Source organism: Gigantopelta aegis, chromosome 9 (assembly GCF_016097555.1).
Source record: "Gigantopelta aegis isolate Gae_Host chromosome 9, Gae_host_genome, whole genome shotgun sequence".
Classification (NCBI taxonomy): Eukaryota; Metazoa; Mollusca; class Gastropoda; order Neomphalida; family Peltospiridae; genus Gigantopelta; species Gigantopelta aegis.
In genome coordinates, this window is record NC_054707.1 from 45,862,292 (window position 1) to 45,874,974 (window position 12,683).

Below are 12,683 nucleotides of genomic sequence, written 5' to 3' on the forward strand. Positions count from 1 at the left end.
TCATCTTTTTTTAATCTAAATATTAAAATGAGTTTTGCTTTAAAATATCATGTGGTAACACTTTGCTCTATTTTGTGAATTCTCAAATCTTTTCAGTTTGTAACACTATTTGCGTCCTTCCTCTAGCGATTTCCTTATTTTCCGATTAATACAAAACTGAATGTCATGGTAGGATCAGACTACCAACTATCATGACGGAGTTGACCAATTCACCGATCTCTCGACTTCTACGACTGTCCAGTTGCTAGTCTGAGCAATCTTACAACTCGATTCTCGTCGTATACAACCTATACGACCGATTAGGTGTTAATCACCCGTCGTAAGCTGGGAGTTGGGGAAATTGCAATGTCTGTTAACCATTGAAAACAGTAACGGTTTCCAAGGGTTTGGCCAACTCAGTCGTGATAGTTGATAGTTTGATGCTGGCATAAACGTAACAAAAAACCCGGATAATGAATGGATGAATGAACGAGTCAATCAATGAATGATTTATGACGATATACTAACACGACTAATGATGATGACGATGTTGATAGTTATGATAACGATGATGATCATGTTGATCATGATGATAATGGTAACTATGATAATGGTGATGATGATGATGATGATGATGATTATGATGACGATGATGATGATAGTGAGATATTTCTTTTTCCAAAACCACCCCAGCTTTTCTTAACAATAATTTCGAAATATTTTCTTAGTGTTCACAGATACATATCGTGAAAAGGACGACATCGACGACTTCATCGATCTTGACGACCCCTTCTACCACGACAGCGTCCTACCACCGACGAACATCCAAACAGCGGACACGAAAATTACCGTGAAGTCGCCAACGACAACCAAACCTGACGTGAACATCCAGGTGGAGGATGGTTTCGATGTCAGTGACGCCGACGTCGTTGGAGGTGACGACGACGATGTTAACGAGGTCTCCGGGGCTGGGTCTGGGTCGGGTTCTGACGGCGATACTGCCAGCAACACACTCAACATCACCACCTTGACAGCAACTGGTGAGTACCGCGGTTGTTAGTGTAACTAATCTGAAAGACAATAGGTCGGGACGTAGCCCAGTGGTAAAGCGCTCGCTTGATACCCGGTCAGTCTAGGTTCGATCCCCGTCGGTGGGCCCATTGGCTATTTCTCATTCCAGCTAGTATCCCACGACTGGTATATCACAGGCCGAGGTGTGTGTTATCCTGTCTGTGGGATGGTGTATATAAAAGATACCTTGCTACTGATGAACAAAATGTAGAGGGTTTCCTCTTCAATACTATATATTATGTCAAAATTACCAAATGATTGACGTCCAATAGTCGGTGATTAATAAATCAATGTTCTCTAGTAGTGTCGTTAAACAAAAACAAACTTGTTTAACTAATCTGAATGACAAAGTCGTGATTGCTTCCATGATTCACTATCAGGTGCTCGTCCTTAGAAGGCTCTGAAAGCTGCGGGATACAGTTCAGTGGATGAGCCCTCGCCGGAGGTCCGGTGGGTCGTGGGAACGATTATCGTTGGTGGACCTATTGGGTGTTATTCCATCTCAACCACATTTGTATATCAAAGTCCATAGTTGGGCAGGCTTACCTCAGAGACTGGTTCTGGGATGGACATGTTTGAAGTTTAATGGATAAAGGACTTTATCTTGAGTTAATTACATATACAACGTCGTTTGATAAGTCAGTTCTGGAATACAATCAGTTTGAAGTAACAGCATATACAACGTCTTTTAATACATTGAGACGGGGGATGGGGGGCAATGGATCCACTGAATGAGATCGATCCTGCGATCTATCGTACCTCCGGCGAGCGCCCTACCACCGCGCTGTATCCCGGTCCGCTTGCTCCACGGGCGTAAAGTGAAATCATTACCGTGTATCCTCCAGGACTTGCACGGCCGTCAGATGTAAAAATAAAAGCAACTTTGGATAATGAAAATGTCTAGTGCTCTCTAATTGTAAGTTGTGGTTCGACGTCGGCCTATTTCCGTAAGAATTCACCCATATTTCGCTGCAGGTTTCACTTTAATTGAAACATCTCAAAGGTTGTGTGATCTAAATATAACAGTGCTTTTGAAAAACGAAAACCTTATAAATATGTTTGTTGTTAAAGAGTATTAAATACGCAGAATAATGAAAAACATGGCTAATGATCTTATGGAAAACATCGCTGTTTTATATATAAAAAAACCCCAAAACATATATGTTTGGAAATAGGTTTCGGGTTTAGCACGTGTATCCGTGTTTAGTTTATATTAATACAAACAAAATTTATATCTGCGAAAATCTGCATCAACGTTGTGGAGTTCTACTTTAGGACACCATCTTTATTTCGTTCAACCGATTTGTACTAAACAAAACGAAGAAAAGAAGAATTTTTTTTTATTTAGCGACGCTTTAATTTTACGGTTATATGGCGTCGAACATATGGTTAAGACCCACACAGATATTTAGGGAGGAAACCCGCTGTCGCCACTTCATGGGCTACTCTTTTCGATTAGCAGCAAGGGATCTTTTATATGCATCACCCCTGTAGACAGGATAGCACATACCACGGCCTTTTATGTACTAGTTGTGGTGCACCTGCTGGAGCGAAAAATAGCCCAATGGGCCCACCGACGGGGGTCGATCCCAAACCGACCGCGCATCAAGCGAGCGCCTTACCACTGGACTACGTCTCGCCCCTACGGTTATATGGCGTCGGACATATGGTTAATGACCACACAGATATTGAGAGAGGAAACCATTTGTCGCCACTTATTGGGCTGCTCTTTTCAATTAGCTGCATGGAATTTTTATATGCACCGCCCCACAGCTAGTATAGTACATACCACGGCCTCTGTTACACCAGTTGTGGGGCACTGGCTGAAATGAGAAATAGCCCAATGGACCCTAAACAAAATTATTTCTTACTTTGAATGTATTATTCAATTATACCGAAAGCGCTTTAAAACGCTTAATGCGTCTTGAAATTACTTACTCCATGTTCTCATGGTAATTCGCGTGCCTTCAATTAATTTGTTTTTTAAGAAACACAGAATCTATTAAGCATCTGCATAGAATAAATTTGTCTAAAGTATCAGCTTAAAAGCAAAACAAAACAACACAATCATTTATGCACAATCCTTTCAAAGTTCACAGATATTCAATCTTTCAAGTGATTACAAAATTATGAACACACAACAAGCTGGAGCAGCAGGAATGTTATGGGACGTATTATAATAATAATAATAATACATGTGTTAGTGGAGAGACTATTATGTTCATGTTTGTCTCGTGGCTGCCTGTCGCGGAGGACGTAGATGGCTATCAGTCTGTCTGTTTTATTAGATTTGGCCATTCTGGTTACTTCATCCGAAACATTCCAACAGATGTGTGATTTGCAGGCAGCTCTTCGCGCGTGATTGCAATAACCGTACCTGTCAAAGATGGGAGTTTCGCAGACCATCCTTGAGATTATATTTCCTGCTACTATTGATTAATATTGGCTAAATGTCGTGTCAGGATTCTGCTTTTGTCAAGTACTAATATTGCCAAGTGCCTATCAGCCGAGATGGCAGCCAAAAGTTCCTTTTAATTAGAAGCGAAAACATGTTTGTATTGGGCTGCTTGGAACTGGGATCCATCTCCAAGAAGTGGTAAGATGACAGGTTGATTTGAGACTTCAGAGAACCAATTAAAACAATTATCGTCTGCTCCAATATTACTTTATTTCCAAAACGTGAAACCCGCCACTTAAAACTCTTCGTCTGCTACTTCAGGTTTAATCAGTATTGACCGTGGAAAAATATCTTCAATCTCTGTTTCTTTGGAACATTTAAAAGTAATAAATATGCCTAACTTTGTTATCACAGTGACTTAAAACGCACTTATAATATTAAAAAGAAATTAAATTTGTTTCTTGTTTACGTCTTTAGTAAATAGCCATTATTTGAAACCAGGCGTATTATTCCTTCTAAATTGGTTTCTTGATTACCTTAATATCAAATAATGTATAGCTGCATTTTAATGTCTGGACATTGAACAGGTTCACTTAAAAACACGGCACTCGAAACGCATTTGCAAGCAAAGTTAATTCCAATATACCGTTACAATTACTAGAATACAGGAAGACAAGTAGTTAATGGTGAATCAGCCTTGTTGTTTTTTCTTCCAGAATTAACTGATTACCATTTGAAAATGGAAAGTATACGAATGGTTTGTCTGACCGTATACAATTAGTAGGTGTCTGACAGTACTAATGACGGCATTCCGCCTTGATAATGAGAAAAGAAACACGCTTCCACCACATGTGTTACTCAAATACATATCAGCTTTAAGGGTTTCCAATAAAGGCGTTCAACCCTGTGGAGAACCTCATCACCGAAGCTCTGTGTCGGAGAACATATTAAAACTATTAATATTATATATTTAGCAGCACAATAAACTAAAGGTATTTAGATATTGGTTACAAGTGTCTTTTTAACTAATATATCTTGTTTTGCTTGATGTTTGTTGGTTGATTGATTGAGTATTTTTATTTGCTTGGATTTTGTGGACGGGGGGAGAGGGGGCTTGGAGGTGGAGGTAGTTGTATTTGTTAGCTTGGTTTTTGCATTTTGTTGTTTGTTTAATATACACAACAATATCTTCCTTATTTCGCATAACCTTTGCTAATTCTAGAAATGGATTTACTACATAATTGTGTGTTTTGTGTGCGCATCTGTCTGTTGTGTTGACTGTATGTTGTGTGTATGTGTGTTTACGCTTGTGAGTCTTTGCAAAATGACCGTGAGACATGCAAAGTATAACTGAGTTGAGCTCGTACCGATTCCGCATTATAGGATCCCAGGAAGCAATTGATTTGGTGGAGTGTAACCCGCGGCTGCTGTATTATCAAATGACATGATACTGCCTGTCACGCGTGTGGAAATACGAGTCGCATGCATGACCTCTTGCTGATGTTCTCAGCATGATTAACTCTTTTGGCGACAGTATGTTTTTCCCCTTTCTCCTATTTGGTCCTCATCGCGTGTGCTTCCCAAGATAGAGCACCCATTGGCTAATTACGGAGGACATCTTGGGGTGTCGTTATAATTGCTTGCATTTCACTTATTTGAACGTAATACACGGGAAATCGGCCGTATTATTTTTGCTGGATGTTATATCTGTGGAAATATCCAATTAGTATAGTCAGTGCCAGAGGCAGTTGGCGAAATTAATGGCGAGAAGGGTAAGGCGTCGGTAAAGAACAGCGCAAAGACTGCAAGGAATGCCAAGCCTTCAGAATGTTGTCTTGATGTTTACGTTCTTCATACAGTAACTAGGTAGCTTGGAGTTGGAGGTGGGGGTGAGGACAATACCGTGTGGGTGGCTGTGCATTGGGTTTGAGATGGATTTGGCCCTCCTTCTGGCAGGTTACTCAAGGAGTTATGGTGGTGGGGGGAGGGGGGTGTCGGGGGGGGGGGTCTGGTCTTGTTTTTCTGTTGGTACGTGATTGATTGATTGATCCATTGATTGATTTATAGATCGATTGATTTATTGATTTATTAAATTAATTAATTAATATATTTAGTTATTTATTTCTATTGCTTGTATTGGCATAAGGTTTTTATGCATATTCAGTTATACGTTTTGGAGCAGCCCGTGTTGGATTCAGTCTCATTTCATTGCATTTATACTTATTCCCTTGTATATATTCAATTAAGGTTCAAGCAAGCTGTCCTGGACACACACCTCAGCTATCTGGGCTGTATGTCCAGAACTGTGGGTTAGTGGTTCGTGAGAAACACGTCGGTGTAGCGGTCTTACACCTACGCACCGAGTCGGTAAACTCGCTCTGGTTGGGAGCCGGTACCGGGGTGCGAACCCACTACCTACAAACCGATCATCAGGTTAGGTGGTATTTCCAAAGCATTCAGAGCTCACACTTAAAGACACTGACTCTAGACATTAGACAATGCCAACTAATTTCAGCTATTACCGTTACGTGACACATTACCGATAATGTCTTGCATGAATGATCCGTTCTGGTGAATCCGACGTGTTTCTTCTGTAGTAGCTCCAAATATACTCAACAAAACTAATTAAGATTCATGTTCACACTGTTCTGCAATATATAGAGGATATTTCATGTTTTTTGTCAAATATGATTTATATCTCATCGAGTGAAGTTTGCAATCATATCTCACGAGTCGCGCTTGCCCGACGAGTGTGATATGATTGCAAACGTTACAAGATGAGATATAAATCATATTTGACAAAAAACATGACATTTTCTATTTATTATATAACTTTTGACAATTAACCTTTATTTTTAAAATGCCAGCAGCAAAATAGTTCCGGCTTTCTTACAGTGAAGATAACACTTTTAACAGTGACGATAACACACTTTAGAGTGAAATAGTGAAATTTTCACTCTAAAATGTGTTATCGTCACTGAGTGACTGATAACACTTTTATTATATTTTAAGATATTTCACTAAATGTTATATAATATGATTAAATATTCAGCTTCTTTCGTTGCAAGGTGTTAACATTCTGGCATATTATTAAACATGATTCAAACAACAATTGACAGCAAACAAAATGACATGTATCCTTATGACCCAACGAGTAATGAATCCTAAGTGAATGGCACTTTGTCAGTTTTCACAAATAGTCAAATAAAAACACCGTGTGTGCAAGACTGTTGAGTGTCACAATGTCAACTGTTACTGGAACAATGGTTAGAAGTCATCTGTTTCAAAACTTACTCAAATAAAATCACACCAACAGAGAATTACTAACATGTCTCCTAATTTTGTTGAGTATACAATGTGTGTGTGTGTGTGTGTGCAACAGAAGACGCAAGTACCTTAAGGGCATACTGTCACAGATTTAAGGACCTTATTTCTCTTTTAATGAATAATAAATAAAAATTACATTAATTTTTACAGACCAAATCTAACTATTGCATCACTTTAACTACATCATGATGGAGTAAAATGCATATCACCATCTCAGCAATGTTAGTTTTCGAATTATGGACCATTGCCATAATTCAATTATTTTTACAAAATATCATTAATAAGTGGAGTATGGTGGTTACGTAGATGGTTGAATAAAGTACGTTTAGGGACAAATCAAATATATATATTTTTAAGTAATACTTTGTTAGGCCATTAAACAGGTCAGTGGTCTGTGACAGTATGCCTTTAACAACTAGTGACTAGTCAGTGACTTTAATCGTATTTTGTCTGATTTACAGAGTATTTTCTTCTTTCCACAGACAACCCTGCTGGAATAAAGCTGACTCCGTCCACAGAGAAGGCGGAAGGTAAATTACTTGCATTATAAATAGTATCTTGATAAACCTAGTGTCTGCGATTGTAAAACTGTAAATTCTGTGTGTGCTTTAAAAACACTCACCATAATTATTAGGCAGTGTCAACAACTGTTTTACCGTTAACTTATACATTACTGAAAACGTGTAGCTTACATTGTCAATTGTGACAAATCAAGCTGGTCGTGATAGTCATCTAGGCCAAAAAAAAATTAAGCAATTTTATTTCATCTAGTACCATTGTATCAAGTAGCCTTGTGCTTAAAACATGTATGAGGTACCTGTAAAAAAGTACTCAACTTTACCTGTTATCTCTTAAATAGCAGCTTCACCCCAATTTTTTTTCTGATTCACTTTAAGGGTGATGGGTGGTAGTATTTATATCTGTGGTGTTTATGTCGATCGATACACTACAGGTAGGAGTTTTAGCTACATATGTTACTATTGTCGTCTATGGGATTTAATTTGGTAGTATACACCAATAAAAGATCCGTTGTCACAAATGGAAAAATGTAGCGGGTTTCCTCTCTAAGACTATATGTAGAACTCACCAATAGCCGTTGATTAAATTAATGTGCTCTAGTGGTGTTGTTAAACACAGCAAATTTTAGTATTTGCAGTATCTCAAAATTACTTTATTTAAAGACAGCTTTGATGCGTTATGGGGTCGATCCCGTTCAGTGAAAAAATTGAGTCATTTCCGGTACTAAATTTAGGGTCTAATTCTCAAAACGTTCATAACTTTGCAATGCAGAAAGACTTGCAAGGTTGATGTGATGTGTTATTAAGCGAGCCTAAGAAAGCTTTGTGAATCAGGTCCCAGTGCCCTACGACTGGTATATCAAAGGCGGTGAGCTTCCATGTCTCTGGGAAACCTCACTTTAAAAATGCCTTTTTGCTATATGCGTAAGAGTAGCATATTTGACAACAACGATTACCTTCTCGAATGAGTAAATGTTTAGACGAAACAAAACAGATAATCGTAGCTTAAATGTATTGAGATGTCTTTTTTTTTAATCTTAATTTACCAGTTGGACAGAAGAGAATAACAATTTTCCTGTAGCACATTTCTTGTAGCAAATGTGTGACAGAGAGATCGATTTAGAGAAGCAGTAGTCGTGAAATTGCCTACAAAAACAATGAACCACAAGGTCTGGCTTAGACATTACAATGCTCGCAGCAAACTCTTTTTAATTAATACTGAAGAAATGCCAGAGCTCTATCGGGAGATTGAGTTTCACTCGATGTTAGAGATTAGTCTATTCTTTGTCGGCATTATGTCGCAAACATAACAGGAAAAATAAATAAATAACAAGTTTTAATTTAAATTCATTAATATTTTAAGGTTTTATTTAGGTTGATCTGTGAATGAACAAAGAAGAAAAGCAATTCGAAGAGACAAGACAAAATACTAATTACTTTTATATGTCAGCTCAGCCTATAAACGAAGCCAACAGCGTGTTTGCTGCCATTACGTTTCTAATAACAAATAAACAAGAAACAACATAACTTTTGTTGTAAAGGTAATTTATTAATGTCAACAATTAGACACGCTATAATGCCGTTAGGTGGTAGAACAATCTGCTTACATGCACAATTTATATTGTATGGCAGCAAAGATGGGGTACAAATATTAGCAATACTAAGATACATTGATAGGACAAACGAAGGAAATAGAATAGTAATAGAATAACCCATATAGTAATAAAGGAAAACAAATAGGGTGAATTTTCGTTTTTTCGCACACAACAAAGTTGTTGTTGGGGGTGGGGGGGGTGTAACGATGTATCGTCATTCATTGGTCGATTAACAACGATATATGATGCTGGGCTCCGACTACCAAATGTCAGCAGAAAGTTGGCTAACTTCAATTACTTCTACGAATGTCCAGTTGCTAGACTGGTCGCTATCACAATTCCATTCTCCTCGTATAACCCATTAGTTGTTAATCTGAGCGCACCCGTCTTAGTTGTGAGTTGGGGGAATTACAACGCAACCGTCGAGTTGGCCAACTTCGTCGTGACAGTTGACAGGATGAGCCTAGCACAAGACAATGACCATTAAATGAGTTTGCTGTACTGAGATTCTCTCAATCATTATAATTTTGCGGGTAAGATTACGTCACTCTACATTATACTTAAATATGCCGCTTGGCCTTGACATTTTTATTATGAAATACCGATAAGTCCCGCAAAATACCCTCCATAACAAATATTGTTTTATTAACTGTTACAATAGTTTGTCTGCCTACATAAATATATTTATGGTAACATTAAATGTCATTTATTTTATACTAGCTGAATTCTTTCTAATATAATCGACTGGTTTTCCAGTAAAGCTTTATTATTAAGTCAACCAGTCTGTTATTTGAATTTCGACATCCTTCTTAAATTTGACTTTGTTTTTGAATTTCGACTCTCGCAAGAGGCTTTTCTTTTCCCAACTAATTCTGTGTTTGACCGCAGGATTGAGTAAGATAATGAACAAAACGACAGACAGTTAGTTAAAGTTTTACTTCTACCCGTAGGGCATTGGGGCAGCTGTTCCTTCAATAGTCGTTGTTTCCGCATAATGGCGTAATTTAACTAGTAACACATGCGGCCCTTTCATTTGTTTTTTGTTTTTTCCATTTATGCTTAACTTGCGATTTTACAGTTGCGCTATATAAGTTTTAAATATATAGATATACAATGATATCAGTAATAATAATAATAATAATAATAATAATAATAATAATAATTATTATTATTATTATTATTATTATTATTATTATTATTATTATTATTATTATTGTAAAGAAGCTATGCACGATAAACGCAGGAAAGAACACATTACATACAAATTAAATAAATGGATGAATGAACGAATTAATGAATATACCACCAAATCAAATCCCATAGACGACAATATTAACATGTGCTAAAACTACTACACTTCAGTCAACATATACACCATGAATATAAATACTACCACCTCTCACCCTTAAAGTAAATAATAAAAAATGGGGGTTAAGCTGCTCGTTTCAGACATAACCGGAAGTGTCTTCGATTACCGTAGTTCCTCACACAAAAAGAGTAATTGTATTTTTAATCTGATCCCAAACGTTGCAAGAATAATAGTAGCTAATACATTCATACCAGTTAAAATTAAAGTATGGTAATTTATTGGCCAGAAAACAAGTTTATGACAACAAACTGAGTCACTCTGTCCTATTTATCACCAAAGGTAGAACTGGCAGTATTAATTCTCCTGTTAAACATTAGTTGTACTTCGGTCATATACCTTTTGATGACATACTGTAATACTACCTGAAAGGTTTTGGTGAGTGAGTTTAACGATTTCACTAGAGCACATTGATTTATTAATCATCGGCTATTTTCCTTTAGTAAGCAAGGGATCTTGTATATGTACTATACCCTTCGACAGGATAGCACATACCACGGCCTTTGATATACCAGTCGCGGTGCACTGGCTGGAACGAAAAATAGCCCAATGGGACACCGACGGGGATCGATCCTAGGCCGACCTCGATCAGATAAGCGCTTTACCACTGGTGGGTGAATGCATGCAAGAACGAAGGTACGCACGGAAGAATGATTTAATTAATAAACGTATTGTCTTGGATGAATTACAGGTCAATAAACGGACGAACGAACGAACGACTGTCTAACTGAATAAGAAAATTGGCACGTCGTGGCCTCGTTTATCCGCTGATTGATGGAACAAACACCATGAGTGACGACACTGATCCGAACACACAGAACGCCGTCACGGCCGCGCACCCATTGCCCTGCACACAATTAATCATACACTCGGACCTTTAAAGGGACATTCCTGAGTTTGCTGCCTTGTGAGATGTTTCCGACTAATAAAATATTTCTACGATTAAACTTACATATTAAATATGTTTTCCTGTTTAGAATATCAGTGTCTGTATATTCAGTGTGTTTCTGGTCGTCTTAATATTTGTAAGAAGCCCAAACTGGATTTTGTCTTCAAATAATTTCATACGTACGAAAAAATATATTTTAGGAAATAAAATGAAATTTAACCTAGTACAAATATTAGAACGATCAGAACCACGTTTACTATACAGCTACTAATATTTTATGCATAAAAATATATTTGGTATGTAATTACAATCGCTAAAAAGTCTCTGTTAGTCGATAACATCTTAAAACTAGCAGCAAACTCAGGAATGTCCCTTTAAGTGATCTATCTACAGTCGCGGAATAAACCCACTTCCTGAATTAATGTCTCAAAGTATTGCAGTATTTCTTGTAGGCAAAGTTGTTAATCTAGGCACATAGCAGAATGTATTAACTATTCAATGTATTATAAAGTAATGTGGAAGTTTGTTGTATGTTGATGCTGATAGCAAGAAGCGCAGATTTATTAAAACAACCGTTGTGTTTGTATTTGACATTAGGATATCACGATGTAAGCTGTTGAGGAGAGATTGTAGCTTTAACAATGTAGTTGTGTTTGCGTCTTGTATTAATAAGCCTTCTATAGAATGGGCCAGCGATATTGCAGCTTTAAATAATGACCTCTTAAACTGTGATATGTTGCTTTAAGGGGAGTAATGAGTTACCAAAACATCATTGAATCTGCCGCAAACCCGTGTATAAAATCAATGAACGGGTCCATATTCGCACCCATTAGTTTCCCGCTTGGCGGAAGGACAGTGGCAATTTTGTCAAACATCTGCAAAAGGTGTTCAGCTAACGCGGTAGTTTCCGGGCTTTAGAGGGACCCTCGTTCACAAACACTTGGATGTGATCCGCGACTAATGAAAACCTTTAACTCGGTTCGAGAGCACGATATTACATCAAAGCGCGGTATTTTTATCTCCGAAAGAAAATCATTGGCTTGGACGTACTTTTACAGTTTTGAAATATACATATGTTATGTTCTAGTATATAGCAGGACTGTACACGAGGGGAATGGATGTTGGTGTTCCTTTAAATATTTGTTGTTGAGTGATTTCACTAATTTTAACCTCTGGAAATGGACACATATCTTGTGTGCATACAGTTAATAAAGTTTAAAATACATCATAAAAATGGAGATTTAAAATTTTAAATAATCATGTCGTGCTACATTGGCCAGTTAGTTTTGTCTCCAAATGTCTATACCCAATTCATTGTATAAACGATTCACTGATGATAGACGTGTAATATCTGTGATTTAAAATGTGCTGAGATGTCGTTAAACATTGTCTTCACGCAGGATGTTTATCCATTCCAACCACTGCCCCACGACTGATATATTACAGGCCATGTTGTGTGCTGTCTTGTCTGTGGAGAGGTACATATAACATATTCGTCGCTGCTAATGGAAAGTATATGTAGTAGATTCCCTCTAATTTA

General features: G+C 37.5%; 1 protein-coding gene across 1 annotated transcript in view; it reads left to right on the forward strand.

Annotated features, from left to right (window-relative positions):
* The window catches only part of LOC121381315, a 67,350-nt gene that overhangs the window by 30,327 nt on the left and 24,340 nt on the right, over window positions 1-12,683 (forward strand). The window contains exons 2-3 of the mRNA XM_041510574.1: window positions 708-1,019; window positions 7,258-7,305. Coding sequence (XP_041366508.1) covers window positions 708-1,019; window positions 7,258-7,305 — 360 coding nt within the window. The remainder of the gene's footprint in view (window positions 1-707; window positions 1,020-7,257; window positions 7,306-12,683) is intronic.